The 18,079-nt window shown below is 46.5% G+C and overlaps 1 protein-coding gene across 2 annotated transcripts in view; it reads right to left on the reverse strand.

The window, feature by feature from the left end:
- Positions 1–17,575, reverse strand: part of SPOCK1 (SPARC (osteonectin), cwcv and kazal like domains proteoglycan 1) — a 584,625-nt gene extending 567,050 nt beyond the window's left edge. The window contains exons 1-2 of one of the 2 annotated variants that reach the window (XM_061423580.1): positions 17,389–17,575; positions 16,601–16,786 (exon numbers count right to left, since the gene is read on the reverse strand). In XM_061423580.1, coding sequence (XP_061279564.1) covers positions 16,601–16,786 — 186 coding nt within the window. In that variant the 5' untranslated portion in view covers positions 17,389–17,575. The remainder of the gene's footprint in view (positions 1–16,600; positions 16,787–17,388) is intronic. The other variant, XM_061423579.1, reaches the window with a different exon arrangement.
- Positions 17,576–18,079: the final 504 nt, after the last annotated feature.

An 18,079-nucleotide genomic window follows, 5' to 3' on the forward strand; every position in this document is an offset into this window, starting at 1 on the left:
TAAAATCTGCTGTGCAGCATTTAGGGAAGAAGGGAGTTGTGAACAAGAATCATCTTGCTGGAAACAACGGCCACTACCCAAGACGTGTGGTGAAATGAGATTCAGGGGAGAGCCACCAGTCCGTCCATCTGGAGCCTGTCAGCTCTTTGGAGGAACAGAAATATTTTCATGGTGCATTTTTCTGCTCCTTGGGGAAACGAAATCAAACAGTCTCTCTGATTCACAGTGCAGGCAATTTACCGTGACTCACAGGTAAATACACAACATCTCACACAAAAACTCCCTGTGGCCATTTATCTTGACAAAAATAATAATAAAAGTCGTATGATTTTTATTATACCTGATTGGCTGTGATAATGCATCAGATTTCCTCAACATATAAAATAATAATGTATGTGTCTGATTCATCCTCTCTTCTCTTGGCTCCAGCAGAGTCAAGTACCTGGAAATCTGAGGAGCTCATGCCCTAGAATGTGCGCTCCACTGGGACAGAGAATGTTGTCTATGTCCCAGGGTCTGGGACAGTCCCTGTCACACTGATTTCTTAAATGAGTGACAGAAAGAACAACTCCCCATAAGCCCTTCACCCTAGACTCTTCCACCTAGACTATACCTCACGTTAAAAATCATCATCACAGGGCTTCCCTGGTGGCTCAGTGGTAGAGAGTCTGCCTGCCAATGCAGGAAATGCAAGTTCGATCCCTGGTCTGGGGATCCCTTGTGCTGTGGAGTAGTTGAGCCCATGTGTCACAGCTTTTAAGCCTGTGCTCTGGAGCCCAGGAGCCATGGCTGCTGAGCCTGGTGCCACAGAGACTGTGCTCTGCAACGAGAGAAGCCCCCACAATGAGAAGCCCACCCGCCACAACTAGAGAGTGGGTCCCTCTAGCTGCAACTGTGTTGCAGTGAAGACCCAGCACAACCAAAGGTGAATAAAGAAAATTTTTAAATAAATAAATAAAATCATCACCATAAAAGGAACAACCATCTTTCCAAGGCCAGCATTTTTAACCTTGGCACTGTTGACATTATAGGGGTGGAGAGGACATGCAGGGAGACCTGTGCTTGATAGAATGTTTAGTAACAGTCTTGGCCTCTACTCGCTGGATGCCAGTAACACCATCCCCCGGCACCCCCGCCCCGTGTGGGAATCAAAAATGTCTCCAGACACTGCCCAACGTCCCCTGGGGGCAAACCCTTCTCCAGTTGGGAATCACCACTCTATCACTGCTCCAGGCCTACAGACAGTGCCCAGGGAGCTGACAGACACAGAGAACTCGTGTTTCCCATCCCCAGCATGATGCTGAGACAGCAGCCAGGGGAAACCCTTCTCCCTGCCTCCTCGGAGGCGAGAGCACCAGAAGGCTGGCTGTGAAGGAAATACTAGGTGATGAAAGTCAGGCAGATGTCTTGAACATAAATGCAGCCTGAGAGGCGGGCTCTGGCCTTGTCGGTATTCGACAGGAGAAACCATTTTACCACTGTGCTGGGGATGGACTCGGATTTTAATGATCTCCTCTCACCCTCCTCCACCGCGAGGGCATGAAAGCATCTACACGCTCTATCAGGAGCAGGGGATCCGTCAGTAGCAGTTTCACCTGAAATGCAGCTTGCAGCATCTGCTCCTGCTCCTTGTTATGAACGAGGCTGGGATTTGTTCATATCTCCACAACCAGTTCAAAGGCTCTTCAGAGAGTGGGCTCTGCCATGCATTCACAGGGCCACGTACCAAGGAGAGAAGGGGACGCAGCTCCCGTCCCCCCAACCTGGGTCAGCTGCTGACCTCTCACACCGGGGTCCCTGACAAACTCAGGAGGGATCAGAGAAACCCTCCTCCCTCCTGGGACTCTTGCAGGCATCATCTTACCTCTGTTGACTCAGTACCTGCACATATCTTGGCATGCTAAGCTTCTATCATATTCTCTTTCTTTACCAAAAAGTCACTAATAGCCAAAGCTGGCAAGGATGTAATAAAACATACCTTCCATAATACTGGGGATCGAGTCACATGGTAACATACATCAGTGACCTTGAAAATACATGTCATTACACCATGTATTTCTACTTCTGGGAATACATGGTAAGGAAATCTAACTGCTGAAAGGCTCATATACTCAAACATTCATCATATAACTATTTAGATTAAGGAAAACTGGAAACTGCTAAGTGTTCACTGTTAGATATTTTAGTTTGGTATATTGCAGTATAGATAGTCAGTGGACTTATACCATTTAAGTGTCATTTACAAAGAACAGCATCATAGTATACTAAAATGATCATGCTAACAAAATGTTCATGCTGTGTCATTACATGAAAAAAAAAAAAAAAAAAGAGAGAGAAAACCAAGTCATAGTCACAGAGTGATATCAACCATGAACACAAAAATTTTGACAAGACTTTGGGACGTTAACAACAACTGCATATGGGAAGGAAGTAAATTATTTCTCTTCTTCTGTTTAGCTTCAGAAGAGATTTCTCTTCTCTTCAGCTAAGTCCTCTTTCCAAATTAGCTCTCAACGAGGAAAAGAACAATTTAAAGACAAAAGAACAAAAACTCACAACTAGAGCATAAATATATCCCCTTCTTATTCCTTTTAGCCTAGTTAGCCCTCAGTGTTACAAGAGAACATTGTGTGAGTTTAAGGTACATGAAGTGATGATTTGATTCAGGCACATATTGTGAAATGATTACCAATTACAATAGATGACCTCACAAAATTACCACTGTGATGCTGTTGTTATGGTAAGAACACTTAAGGTCCACTCTCCTAACAACTTTCAAGTATACATGTAGTGTTTTTAACTAGAGTCACCATGCTACACGAAGATTCCCAGAATGTACTCGCCTTACGCCTGGAAATTTGTACTCTTTGACCAACATCTCCTTATTTCCTCGACCCCCTGGGAAACATCACTTTACTGTTTCTTTGAGTCTGGCTTTTTTAGACTCCACATAAATGATACCATACAGTAATTTTCTTTCTCTGACTTATATCACTTAGCATAACACCTTTGAGGTTCATCTATAGTCTCACAAACTGCAGAATTTCCTTCTTATTCAAGGTTGAATAATATTCCATTGTGTATATATCGCACAGTTTCTTTATTCATTCCTGTGTCTAGGGGCACCAGGGTTGTTTCCATGTCTTGGCTATTGCAAATAATGTTGCAGTGAACAGAGCGGTGCAGACACCTCTCCAAGACAGCAACTTCATTTTTTTCAGATATATACTCAGAAATGGGGTCGCTAGATCATGTGATAGTTCAACTTTTAATTTTTTGAAGAACCTTCATAGTGGCTGCACCAATTTTCAACTCCAACAACACTGAGCAAAGGCCCCCTTTTCTCCACATCCTCGCCAACACTTGTTATCACTCATGGCTGTGTTGGCGGCCACTCTAATGGTAGGAGCTTCCCCAGTGGCTCAGCAGTAAAGAATCTGCCTGCAGTTCAGGAGATGTGAAAGATGCAGGTTGGATCCCTGAGTGGGGAAGATCCCCTGGAGAAAGAAATGGCAATCCATTCCAGTGTTCTTGCCTAGGAAATCCCATGGACAGAGGAGCTATAGTCCATGGGGTCGCAAACAGACATGACTGAGTGCGCGTGCGTGCGCGCGCACACACACACACACACACACACACACACACACACACACACACACTCCAACAGGTGTCAGGTGACAGCACATTGTGGTTTTGATTTACCGGGTCAATTCCCAGATAACTAGTGAGATTGAGCATCTTTTCATGTACCTCTTGGCCATTTGTATATCTTCTTTAGAAAAATGGCTGTTCAGGTCCTTTTCTGTTTTTATTTGGATTTATTTTTTGGCTATTGAGTTATATGAGTTCCTTATATATTTTGGATATTAATCCCTTATCAGATCGAAGGTCTACAAGTATTTTCTCCCATTCTGTAGGTTGCCTTTTCATTTTATCGATTGTTTCTTTTGTTATAGAAGCATTTTAGTTTGATATAGTCCCATTTGTTGATTTTTGCTTTTTCTGCTTACACTTTTGGTGTCATATCCCAAAATCACTGCCAAGACCAATGTTAAGGACCTTTTCCCTCTGTGGTTTCTTTCAAGGGTTTTTACAGTTTCAGAACTTATGTGTAAGCCCTCAATCTATTTCTAGTTAATTTTTGTGAGTGGTGTAAGATAGATAGGGGTCCAACTTCATTTTTTTGCATATGAATACTCAGTTTTCCCAACATCATTTATTGAAGAGACTACTTTTCCAATTGAGTCACCCTAGTTTGCTTTTATCCTTAGCACTTAAAAACCAACTACTGTACCTCAGTCTGCATACTGTTTTTCTTCCTCAACCAGAACAGAGGCTCCATAAGGGTAGGCAAGTACTTGATACATAACTGATGCTCAGCACATTTTGGTTGACTTGGATTATGAGTTAGAGACAAAAATGTTGCTCCCAGTTAACTTCTATACACTAATGGAGGCAGAGTAACTGGCAGAACTATTTTGGAAAACTATGGAGTCACATCTCTAAACACTGAGCATTCACCTACCTTATGAGCAACGGATTCCACAACTAGGTATGCATCTGAAAAAAATGTACACGTAGATGCGCCAGAGGACATGTCCAGGAGATTGCTACTCTGTAAGTCAAAACCCAGAAATTATCCAAGTGCTCCTTCACAAAAGAAGAGGTAAGTTGTGGAATAACCCCACAGCAATGAGAATGGACCAACCACAGTCACAAACAACAATGTATCACAAAGGTAATACTGAGCAAAAGAAGCCAGACACACACACAAATACCTTCTTATGATGCCATTGATAAAAGTATAAAAGCAGTCAAAACTAACCTTAGAGTTGTAACTCAGGAGAGCTCTTCCCTGGAAGGGGGACAGTGAGTATGGGAGTCACAAGATGGACTTTTCAGAAGCTGGTAACATCCTGTCCCCTGACTGGGCTGCTGGGTGGATGGTGTGTGAAAGTGCATCAGGTATGACTGGAACCCTCACTCTCACTGCACATCTTCCACTCCAATGAAACACACTCCCCACCCGTGCCAGGCTGTTAAGGACCAGGACTCTTCTGCAATTCTCTCTCCACTTGCTACTGGCCCTGACCTGGAGCCCTGACAATGTTCAACTCTCTGGACTTCAGCCTCCATACACATCCAGGCCAGTATCCTAAATGCTCCACCTCAACTGTACAGACCACACCCTTCTGCTGTCAGTGTCTGGGTCCTAAACTCAGGTAAAATAGCAGGAGCCACCACCTATGTCAGTAAGAGTTGCAATAAGTTCAAGGGTCTTGACCACCAGACAGATTCAGAGATAAAGTCTTATGTGACTTTCTCCCAGGTCCCAAGGCCTCTGGATGTCCACCTTGCCCAGATTTCTCTTGTCCCTTTATAGACCAGGCCTTTCCCTTTGCAGAGGAATCCTTAACAGGCTTCCCTGGCCACCAAGCACCTCTGTTTCTTCCCTTGATCTCAGACAAGAAGACTGTGGATGCCAGAGGAGAGAGAGGATATTTTGCTCCCTGCTACATCTAATTGCCCAGCATAGTGCTTAGTACACAGAAGCCTGGACAGTGAGTATCTGTGGTATGAATACATGAACGAACAAACAAACTACTGAATCTGTGCACCAGGCTCTGGTTACTAGAAAGGTATAAGGATCTAGGTTCAGGATGACCATGGAAAAAAGCAAAAGATATTTTTTTTAAGCACATGCAAAGGTCTTTCTGAGGAGAGAGGAATTTTTAAACCAATTTCATCTTATTTAAAAAAAAAAAATTATCTAACACCAGGAAAGACAGCGTGATTTTATCTTTACTATGTACAGCATTTTCACTTTCACGCCTTTTACCTCATTCAAGATGGCTTGCTGAAGGTTACAGACCAGGTACAGAGTCACAGCAAGGCTAGCAAGCTCAGGTGGGAAGTGATGCCTTTATGGGATGAAAGTATTGGACACCAACCAACCAAGCCCACCAAAGCCACAGAGGAATTCAACATGTCCAGCGAGTACAGAAATACCTGGAAACTACCCAATTATCCCTTAACAATGGGGTGACTGAAACATTCCAAATAGCCACTCAAGTCTGTTCAATACACTGAACTATTTTCTTCCTCTTGGCAATAGTTTTGTCAATTTTCAGTGCCATTAATTAGAGGAAATTCAGCCAACACAGAGTAAAGCAGAGTTTCAGAGTTTGCTCAGTGTGCCCCAAGGAATTACTGCTATGTCTTGTTGATCCTCATAAATTTTCCAAACTTTGACTAGTCTTTGCTCTTATTGTTCTCTGATCTTTCCAAAATGATCTGACCAATCAAGCATGAAGATTTAGTACACCAAGAAGAGAGTCCAGGCCATAGCCCTCAGACCTTCTCTGTGTTCCCAACTGACAATACAGTCTACCCTCTATAGCCATGGATGCAGAACCCTTGGGTGTGGTGGGGGGAACTTGTACTAGGACATTTTACATAAAGAACTAGAGCATCCTTGGGGTTAGGTGTCCACAGGGGTTCTGGAACCAACCGTATGCTGATATCGAAGGACAACAATATCTACATCTCTATGCCTAGAGTAAACACTGTTTATTACATCTACCATCTTCAATACCCACTTCTCTATAAACCAGTGCCAATGTCAGAATCAATGTCCTCCTGTTTATCTGTGCACAAAACATCATCAATCCTGCTAGAGAAGATGCAAAGTGAGACCAGAGTTGGCTGTGATTAGGCCCCTTTGGAGACGTTGTCATGGGAAAGGTCCCACATCAGTTCCACTGAGCTCATGCGCATAAGCAGCCCTGATGCCCTAGGAGTAGTGACAAGTCAAACGTCACCCCACTCTAGGAACACCTCATGACAAGGTTTCTGCTGAGACCCATGCACATACATACACCAGAAAGCAAGCCCTTTCTTTCTACTAATGTCAACGATAGCCTTCTTGGCCTCAAGAGAAAATACAGCACTCATAATAATTTACTCTGCATCTTCAAACGCTCATTTTGTCTAAAATCATATTATTCATTAGTGCTAGTGGTATTGGCTATTGGGGACAAATAATAATTCTCCATGGTTTTCCTGAAAATACAGTCTGAGAACTATCTGCATCAGAATCACCTGGATTGCTTATTTTAAATGCAGGTTCCTGGGTACCACTCTTGACCTATTCAAGACTGCTCTGGCTGAGATCTGCATTTTAAACAAGCCAGTGATTTTTTTTTTCAAGATTATAAAGACATAAGTCTGAGAACCACTGCTCTAACACCTTTCTCTGGGCATCTTTCTTTTTGCCTTGGCCATGAAGCATCATCAGCAACTTGGCCTGGCCCTTCTTAGAACTCAAAGTGATTCCACTTAAATAGTGGAACAGTAAGGGCAGAGCTACAATAGGAAAGTGGAGCCTTTTGCCCTCTGCCTGTTTTCTCCACGCTTTATCTCTGCAAAGATTGCCTGGAACACCCGAAGTAAGTTCTGCTTCCCTGCTTCAATCATAGGCGCCCATGGACTTTGCATAAATTCCTGCTTACCCACCACATAATTATGCTGGGGAATGTTGACAGTGTCTTCTGTAGTGCGACATGTCACAGATCACCCAAGAAGAGTTTGCAAAGTATTACAACAAAATGTATAACATGTCTTTCCTTCCTTCCTTCGCCACTGCACCAAAGAAAACTTGGCCCTAAATGATCAAGGGAGAGGGTTTCCTGAAGGACATATTTGCACAGAATCCTAAGAATACCAACCCAATCAAGTTAATTTGGACATCAGTGCTATCCTTCCAGGAGTATCCCCAGTAATTCGCATCACTAGTCGCGAACACACCTTACTTCTGGCCCCAAGATAAATCAACATCCTCACATCTGTCATAAGGACACTGGAAGGACCCGGACCCAGGGGCAATGACGCCTCATACTGTTCAGCACTCCAACTGCAGGTATGTCTGAACTCTGACACTTGTGGGTGGAAATCTTGGTTTCCATCTTTAGCTTCCAGGTTTGGTGCCCAGTTGGTTCTCAGAAAAGGGAGGGAGGGATGGGCAGGACGTCAAGGAATAGTCCATATAATACCAGTCTCATTTTTTAAATAGAGACTTCACAAATCTCTCTATCCAAGAAATTCTATCTCACCCTGATTTCTAAAGAGCAGCGAGAACTGGAGGAGTTCTAAAGCCCAGGACTCTTGACCACAGAGGGAAGGAGAAACTCATGGGCCCCAGACCCCAGAGGAGGAGGAAGAATTTTTTTAAAGGGAGAGGCAGGGCAAGGGCAATTTACACAACAGAGATGGCTATGCCAGGACCTACAATCAGAAAAAATTTAACTTTCAAAAAACCATATAGAACTGAAGACAGCCTCCTAGCCAGCAAGGTATGGAGTAAAGACAGGCTTAAGGAAAATGGAACCAATTTCCCCAACATTTCTCTAAGACATGAGACAGAAAGCAACATCTACAGCTGTGTGCCAGCAACTCACTTATGCTCCCAGGACATAAAAGTGACCCTCGGAAATGATATCAGAATCACAGGTAATTATATCAGGCACTGAAAGATCACAAGGATCTACTTTGTGCCAGAAGCTCACTCCATGCTCCCAAAACTCCACAGGAGGTGCGATCATTAGTTTTGCAGATAAGGACAATGATGCTGCAGCCAAGACCCAAGTTCATCCACAACAAGACTGGAAGGTGAGCCCAGGCTCAGAGGGGCCTCTTCACCATGAAGAGCTTTCCACAGGTTCAGGGACCGCACCCAGATTGTGAAGGGGGGCGTTGAGCTTCTCAGTCAAGCTCCCCTGCCTCTCTACAGCATGCCCATCAGTTTGTATCCATCATCATGGTCAATTACTAACAGAATGAGAGACACAAGTCCAAGGCCAGCATGGCATCCTGGGGCCAGCCCTCTACAAGGAACATCTGCTTCCTTGTCGTGGAAGTGTGCAAAATCCTGGTACAGAAGAGTCCATGCCTTCATTCCTTCATTCACTCAAATTCATTCAAACATTTACTAAGCAGATTTCTGCACTGGGCTCAATGGGAAAGGTCTGGGGACAAAGAGCTCTGTCCATCAGGATATCCTAAAAGGGGTTAAAAAGTTGTAAGGTCCTACTTAGAGATGGGGGTTAGACTGAAAGAAAAAAAAAAAAAAGATGTTTTTCAATGTGTGTGTAATCTAGAATCTTCGCCTACCAAAAAATATGCACCAGTAATTCTACAGGCTTTCCTTTCCCAGAGATTCATCAAGAGGTGTGCTTAAGTAATAGTTCAAATCAATAAAATGCTAACAGACCACCTACTGCATGCAAGGCATGATAAAACGCAGGCTCTCGTTTCAGGAAGAATTAACTACAGAAGAAGCTAAAACATAAATACATACAACCATAAATTGAGGAATAATGCATATGTAAGTATAACAGGAGTTGTTAATACTAATAAAATTAATAGCCTCCGCTTAGTATTAAGCCAGACACTTTGCTAACAGCTTCACCAGTATTAGCCAATTTATCCTCCCCATGCCAGCCGAGTGGGGCTGATCAACACAGTGGACCCCTGTGATGTTTGCCCACAAGGCATCCATTTCCCCTTAAGAAACTACCCTTCAACCTACTTCAACCATGTAACCTGATGGAGTCCCACCACCCAGGTCCCAGGTCCCACCCCAGGAATGGGCGTGTACCCAAGACTGGCCAGTTAACACATATGCCACCAATGTGGCCACAGTGATCAACTGGGGTACAACACAGGCAAACCTGACAAGTCTCAATTCTGGGACTTCTGTGGCAATACTGAGACATAAAAACTACAGTACGTTAAGTTCAGTTCAGTCGCTCAGTCGTGTCCAACTCTTTGCGACCCCATGAATCACAGCACGCCAGGCCTCCCTGTCCATCACCAACTCCCGGGGTTCACTCAAACTCACATCCATCGAGTTGGTGATGCCATCCAGCCATCTCATCCTCTGTCGTCCCCTTCTCCTCCTGCCCCCAATCCCTCCCAGCATCAGAGTCTTTTCCAATGAGTCAACTCTTCACATGAGGGGGCCAAAGTACTGGAGTTTCAGTTTTAGCATCATTCCTTCCAAAGAAATCCCAGGGCTGATCTCCTTCAGAATGGACTGGTTGGACTTCCTTGCAGTCCAAGGGACTCTCAAGAGTCTTCTCCAACACCACGGTTCAAAAGCATCAATTCTTCGGCACTCAGCTTTCTTCACAGTCCAACTCTCATATCCATACATGACCACTGGAAAAACCATAGCCTTGACTAGACAGATCTTTGTTGACAAAGTAATGTCTCTGCTTTTCAATATGCTATCTAGGTTGGTCATAACTTTCCTTCCAAGGAGTAAGTCTCTTTTAATTTCATGGCTGCAGTCACCATCTGCAGGGATTTTGGAGGCCCAAAAAATAAAGTCTGACACTGTTTCCACTGTTTCCCCATCTATTTCCCATGAAGAGATAGGACCAGATGCCATGATCTTAGTTTTCTGAATGTTGAGCTTTAAGCCAACTTTTTCACTCTCCTCTTTCACTTAATAGAAATGTGTAATTGCCATGAGTCACTACATGGAACTAATCAACCTGAGAATACAACCAACACGTGGGAAATAGAGTCCAAAGATGGGTGGGCAGTTGGGGAAATGGTAAGAAAATGACAAACAAACACACCCAAGTCTGGTGGTGCAGCCCGAGCCCATGGAGCCAGCCTTTTCTAGATCTAGAACTTATCAGCAGAATTTTCAGTTACACAAGTAAATTTTCTTTTCCATTTAAGTCAGTGTGGACCAGGTTTCAGTCACTTGCAATTTGGAGCCCTCACCAATACACTGTGATCACCCCACATTTACCCAACGAGAAATCAGGGATTCAGAGAGGACAAATAGCCTGAGACTGAATTTACTGTCTAAGGTTGCGGCGGGGAGACCACCATGGTTGTGTGCACTCAGGCCAGAAATCTGCAAGAGCCAGCCTGCCAATCGCCCAGATCCTATCTTTCCCCTTCATCCACCAATGCCAAGGTAGAGACACATGAGTCACTCTGCTATGGTCCCTTTTCTGCCTTGTGAGTTTATTTCTCATTTACCTTCACACCGAGGGGATCCTCTGGAGTCCTAGCTTTATCTATGGCTCTATTAAACTCTTCCTTCTCAACACTGCTTTCTTTCTGAGTAGCACAAAAATGGCACATCCTACAATTGATGGCATCTTATACTGGAGAAAATATGAACCAAAAAATACCTGTAACCTTGGGCAAATTATTTAGTCTCTTATAGAAAATTTCTTCCCTTTGTAATTATCTTACCCGAGGAGATGAGACCATCTATGAGCTTGAGTCTGAGGAATTTCCTAAGGAACATAAACAGTCACCTCCCCAGAGGAAAGGTAAAATGAGTCATCTTGAAGGTGCTCAAGTTTAGACACTAAGCATGTTTAATTTGAAATACACTACAGTGAGTAAATGAGTAAGAAATGACATTTTACAATATTTAATTTCTAACATTACTGTGTCTCCCTGAGCACAATAAAATAGTTGTGCTCATGTTTATGTCCCACTCTGCCAGGGGAAGGGTATGGGTCCGATGATCCATTTGAAACCAGTCCTTGCTTTTGAAAATAATCTCATCAGCATACAGGAGAGTACTCATCCGCCTAGCAATCCAATTCCACTGGAGCACAGTTGGGGCAGGGCTGGGAGGACCAGGAGACACAAGGGAACTCAGCCTGGGAGGGTCGACTGGGGCACAAGCTGTACCATCCTTGCCAGGCAAAAATGAGGTTCTCTCTACAAGAGTAAACTGAAAGGGCAGAAAATACAAGAATGGCCATAGGCTTATCAATTTCTACACTGTCCCTTTGTAACGATTCCCGTGAAATAATTATTTCTATTGGTGGTCATCTAGTATAGGGGATTTAAGATAGTGGGTTCATTAAGGAAAGTCAGGATCACAAACTCATTTAATTCTCCTTGAACCTGTTTAATCAAAATGATTTTCTGCTACTCTCTATTACAAGTCGAGTTTCTGTGGTGACAGATTAATGACTGATCCACTAAGCCACACCACCTCTCTTGTCACCGACCCCACAGACTGAAGCAGCCACTATTCTATCAATAAGCCTCCCTTGCCCTTGAAACTCATTATGGCTGAGACGTTGAGATCAAATGAGCAGATCAGATGCTCCGTGCCACCCCAGTCCTGCTACAGAGACCACCAAATCCCACAGCGTGTGCACGAGAAAGAGAAAGCACGCAGGCTGGTCCTTGTGGTCTCATTAGAATTACAAACTCAGGTCACTCTGGAGTAAGATAAATGCCAGCCAAGGCAACACTTCTGAGTCTTCGGGCCTGCTAAAGGCAATTATCCCAGAGTTAAATGTCAGGGCTAGTTTCATGAGTGCAAAAGAAAGAAAATGTCATGTTTGGTGTAAGCAACAATATTATTTTAATCAAATCAGAAGCTCATTATTAGCAGAAGAGAAGCCCTGATGTGACCTCTACCATAAGCTGTGTCCACCTGGCTTCCCACTCCACTCGGTCTCAACCTAAGGCTCCTCACTGATTTCCCTTAGGCAGAAAGCAGCAAAGACGTTCAGTGTAATACCAGTGGCGACTCACAGCCCAAATCCACTCCTCTCTCAACGGGCTGCAAGAGTCTGGAGTCAGACCGCCTGGGTCCAGCTCAGCTCCTTCACAGTCCAGCTCTGTGGGCAACAGACTTCACCTCCTAGTAAAGAATAATAGTGCTTCTCTCCTAGGATGGTTATGAATATTACATGAGATAATATATGTAAATTACCTTAAACAATGGCTAGCACACTAAGTGCAGGATAAATGTTAGATTCCACTATTTCTGCAATGTTTTATTTTAATTGCAATTTGTGTATATTACCTTTACAAGAAAAAAAACTTTTAAAAAAAGAAAACAGGGACTTCCCTGGTGGTCCAGTGGCTAACACTCTAAGCTCCCAATGCAGGGGGCTGGGGTCCGATCCCTGGTCAGGGAACTAGATCCCACACCCCACAATGAAGACCAAAGATCCTGCATGCCACAACTGGTAAGACCTGGTGCAGCCAAATAAATGAATAAAGATTCTGTTCAAAGAGAACAGAACAAGGAAGCAATACCGACTGCGGAAGTTAAAGTTCCAGCCAGCAGACAAGCGGTTACCTGAGAGAAGGGATCACATGTATATATCTTACTCATTCTTCTAGCCACTGCCTAGCACATGTTAGACAGTCAAATATTTGTTGGAATGAATGGACAGATTACAAATGAATGTAGGAATGAACAGAGGAAAATCTCCTTACCGTAACTGTATGGAAAGCCAAATCAGAGTCAGAAAAAGATCAGGAAAACGGCGGTGGCATCCTCACCCCTCAACCTGAAACCACAGAGGAGCTAAAAGCACACCAGTGGGAGCAGCTGGAATTGGGAAATAACCATACAACTTAACAAAAACATCTGCCTTCTTCATCTTCTCCTTCTTCATACTGTATTTGTGCAGAAGTCCAGGTCTCCATCTGGCCAAAACACCCCAATTGCTAGTATTTATCAAGGAAGAATGACCACCACACTAACAGGCTCCCACTACATTTTGGAGCAAAGAGTAGCTGTGAAAGTTTTACTTCTGGAAAGAAGGAGATAGCATTATTTGTGTATCTAGAACAACAGGACCACTTCGAAGTATTAAGTAGAGGCTGAACGGTCCTCTCTGGCAACATCACAGCACATTCAACAGGCAAGAGGACAAGGAGCACACAGCCCGCCACCCACTTCCACTTCAAATTTAGCCAATAACGTCCACCAAAGGGTATTATCAACTCTCTAAAAGGGGCTCTTAGTTTTCAGTTTCAAAAGTTCAAAAGCCACTTCTTAATATATCTTCCCTTGAGTGCAAAAAAGAAAAGAGACAAAGGAAAAAAAAGAAAACAAGTCAAGGGAAAGGGCAAAAAGTTTTCTTTCACAAAGTAAAAGAAAAAAAGTGACTTTATCACAAACTGACAAGCATCATAACAATATCATAACAACAGTCTCAGGGCCTGGTCTTTCAAAGTTATCAGGGGTTTCCACAAAACTGAAACATCAGGAGAGAAGCTGAGCGTTGTCAATCTCCAGCGGGACCAGTGAAACAGTGATGGCTCGGTGAAAATCACCAGGCTGGCTGATCCCTGGCACCCTTAGCTGAGGCTTTGTCAGCTGTCCACTGAATTGCTTCTACAGGAAGCAATCTTTTAGTCCCTGGTCCCAGGGGATGGAGGTTTTGTGCTTATTTCAAGTAAAACAATCAACTAAAGACACTCAGACTCAGCCTAAAAGAGAATCTAGTTTGAGTTTCGCAACACATTAAAGAGGTTAATGGCATTAAATTATGTCTGACCCACGGCTAGCATCAGAAGACTCCATGGAGCATATATTAATGCCATGGTTGATGATTGAAGATATTTGGAATTCTGAAACATTTTGGATGTTTTTAATGGTACGTTGGATTAAATTATCACTTTTAAAGAATATATACTGCTAAAAAATATTAGTTGAACACCTAAAATTGCTTCAGAAACAAAAAAAGCAATACATTTGAATACAGGTTTTCTCTTTTTGTTAAGATTAGGATATTTTCAACAGGAAGTATTCCTAGTCATCCTAAGGATTACCTAGAATGTTCTTTTAAAATATGGATTTCCAGCACTCATCCCAGAACTATAGAATTAGAATCTCTGAGGAGGAAGGGGTGAGTCTGGGTGCTACAATTTAACAAGCCCCCCAGGTGAGAGCTTCATGATCAGTTAGGCTTGTAAAAACACTGATCCAAGAATTTAAAATGTCACCATTTGCAAGAAAGATGAGAAATGAAGAAAAGCCCAATCTTTCAAAATTTAAATCTGAATGGGAAACAAGAATAATGCCATATGCATGATACACCAAGACTAGAAAGCCTTAAAAAGATACAGAAGCAGAGTAAACCTGTCCACACGGAAGACCAACAAGCACAGTCGCTTTCCATCCAACCCAGCTGCCACGTGAACCAGAGGGGGTGTGCAGAAGGGGCTGAGTCCTCCAGCTCTAGCTGAGTCAAGCATCCACCCCTTTCCTCAACTCTAAAATGTAATGAAGAAGGTAAGAAAAAAGCAAGATAATTTCTACCCTGTGTGAGTCTGGGAATGGAAGCTTCCGTGGGGCATCTTTCAGGCAGCTTGGCCATCTTTTTCAGCCACAGGCAAAGGTAGTCTGTACAGGGCTCTTTGGGGAGGAACGGAAAGGGGATGGAAGATGGTTAACAGAATAGATCAGGAACAGGAGATGTCATGGTGCCAGGTGGTGGGGGCGGGGGGAGCGGGGAGGAGCGCAGTAAGGCCTCATATCGCTTGTTCACCGCAAGTGTTTGAAAGTCTCTTTCAAGGAAAAGACCACCATCAACTAAAGGGAAAGGGAAGAGGAACAGAGAGGAGAGAGATAAGTAAGTCCCCACTCAAGGCCTTAGCGCCTCTGGAATGGGCCCTGGAGAGATGCTCTTTAGAAAGTACTAGAAGACATCTGGATTAACTGGATTTCTCAGGCCCTCCCTTTGCAATGGCTGGGCATGTCCGGCATGGGGTAAGAGGAATCCAGGGTAGGGGGTGACTCCCACATGTCTCCCACTCAAGGAGTCCTGTGCCAAGACCAGGGGCTCCGTGGTATGGGTCCCTCCCCAGGGCAGGAATTCCTAGTGTTAAATATCATCCAAGTTTTCCCTAGTCCCCTAGAAGCACACGGTCCCAGCCACCTGGGGCAGCCTCTGAGAGAGCTGGCAGCACCTCCCACAGCACAGAGGGGATGCCATCTGCTGGAAAGGCTGCATCAGGAGCCTCTGGGCCGGCATCCTCGGGGCGTACCTGGGGAGCAGCCGCCAGCCTGGGGCAGAAACAGGCAGCAGATTGCCTCTGGGTGCCCAGGAATAACTTTCTCGCCTCCCACGGCTCCCTCAGAGGAGCGATCCTCTGCCATTCAGGCTCCCCTTCAGGGTGTCGGACCAACTCACCAGTGCCTGCTCCCTTTCCCTTCTTCTAAGGATTCCCAGGGGCCAAACCCCCATGCTCCCTCCCAAGAGGAGCATGTATTAAAGCCATGGTTCTCTGAACCTCCTGGACACCTGGCTCCCTACTCAACGAGCTGGGCTCACTCCAAACCTAAACCTCGGCAGCAGGCATTCTTCTGGACACCCCCCACCCCACCGCGCCCCCTGCCAGAGATGGTCTAAGTCACTGCTGCCCAGGGAGGTTCTCCAGGGGGCTTGATAAAGTCAACCAGCAGCATTAGGAGAACTCGAAAGCTTAAGGAGCCTCTGTCTCCGCAGCTGCTCGCTGTTAACAACATGTTCAGTGCAGTCACTTTCCCCCAGTCGTACCAATTACACACACCTGGACCACAGGTAACAGGGGCGAAGAGCATCAAGCCTTCCAAGTTGTCTTTAAAGTTCCTCTCAGGCAAGATGAAGCCCATGAACCCCGACCCCACAAGCTGCCTGCGAAGTCTGCACCAGCGCCTTTCCCACACGTTAAGGAGGGGCACCGCACCGCACCGACCCCCCAACCACCACCCACCTCTGGCTCTGAGGCTCTCCCGCCACCCGCAGGGCCCCCGAGTACTCACGTCTCGAAAGCGGTTCCAGTACTTGTCCCGCTCGTACTCAGAGACTGTGCTCAGCCACTGGTCATTGTCCAGGAAATTGCCGTTGTTGGGGCCCGCGCCTCCGGCGAGCGCGTCCAGGTGCCGGCTCTCGACCTGGAGGAGGCACCACGCCGCGGCAGCCGCCGCGAGCACCGCGATCGCTGGCATCTGCGGGGCAGGGGCAAGCGGGGGCGGTAAGGGGAGGCCCGGGGCGGCGAGCCCAGGGCCGCGCGCCCCCGCCGTCGGGGCAAGCAGGGACCGCCCCGCGGGGCCAGGGTCAACCCTGGGCACACCTGCGGCGGATCTACAGACCCAGGGGTCTTTCTCACGAATGGAGGGGGGTTGGGTCGGTTTCAAATGAAGAGGCTGCGTCACAAATTAGGGGCCGCTATCAAACTATAGAGGACCCCTATCGTCCGGGCGCCCCACGCACCGCCGCTCTCGGAGAGGGGCTTCAGTACCCCTCCCCGAAAACGGAGAGCCCTGGCTCCGCAAGCCTGACTCCCAGACACTGCGCCCAGAGCTCGGGGTAGGGAGGGGGTAAACAGGGCTCCGAGCAGCAGTCCAGGCTCCCACTGAATGAGGGATATACCTGCGTACGGGGTGGGGGGGGGTGTCTCCCCTCGGCCCCCGCCGCCGCCTCGGGGAAAGAGGGGCGCGCGGAGACAGCCCCAAGGCAGGCCCTGACCCCGCCAGCCCCCACCCCGGTGGCCGCGGGGAGGTGTCCCAACTACGCCAAGTTGGGGCGCGGGGTTCTGCAGGAAACGTACCTTGGGGCCCGGCCCGGGTCCCCGCGTCCGAGTTGCTCGAGCTCTTGTGGCGCGGTCGCCGGGAAGGCTAATCGGCTGGCTAGCTCCCCAGCGCTCCTGCCACCCGCCGCCGCGCGTCCTGCCGCTTTGTGAGCCCGCAGCGCTCTGGCTCCGCTCGCTCGCTCGCTCGCAGGCTCGCTCGGGCGCGGCGTCCGCGGGCGGAGGAGCCCGAGCGCTCGAGCCGAGGCCTCTGGCGACCCCTGGCGGCCGCGCGCCGCTGTGCGGCCCGCCCGACCGCCCCGCCGCCCCTGGTCCTGCAGCTGGAGATCCTGGTTATCCACATCTCTACGCAAGGCTGAAATAAGCTTTCAGGCCCAGGCTGGCGAGCGACAGCTAGGGAACTGAGGATCAAGGCCAAGAGGAGGGCCAACGTTGAGGCATTCTCAAAACCAAGGTCGTTGGACCACTTAAATCAGGATCATCTTAGTGGGGGGGCGGGGGAGGACTTTTTAAAAATCAGGACTCCTGGTTCACGCCCCAGACTCGCTGAATCAGCGTGCCTTAGGAGAGCATCCTGAGGTGAGTGAATCTCTGCACTGCCCACCCCAGGTCATGCACCCACCCACGTCTCTGCACATCCATGGCCTGTACCATGACAACTACCGTCAGTCCCTTAAGACAGTCCTTCTGGCCCCCATTTCTATCATTTGTC

This window comes from Bos javanicus, chromosome 7 (genome assembly GCF_032452875.1).
Source record: "Bos javanicus breed banteng chromosome 7, ARS-OSU_banteng_1.0, whole genome shotgun sequence".
NCBI lineage: Eukaryota > Metazoa > Chordata > Mammalia > Artiodactyla > Bovidae > Bos > Bos javanicus.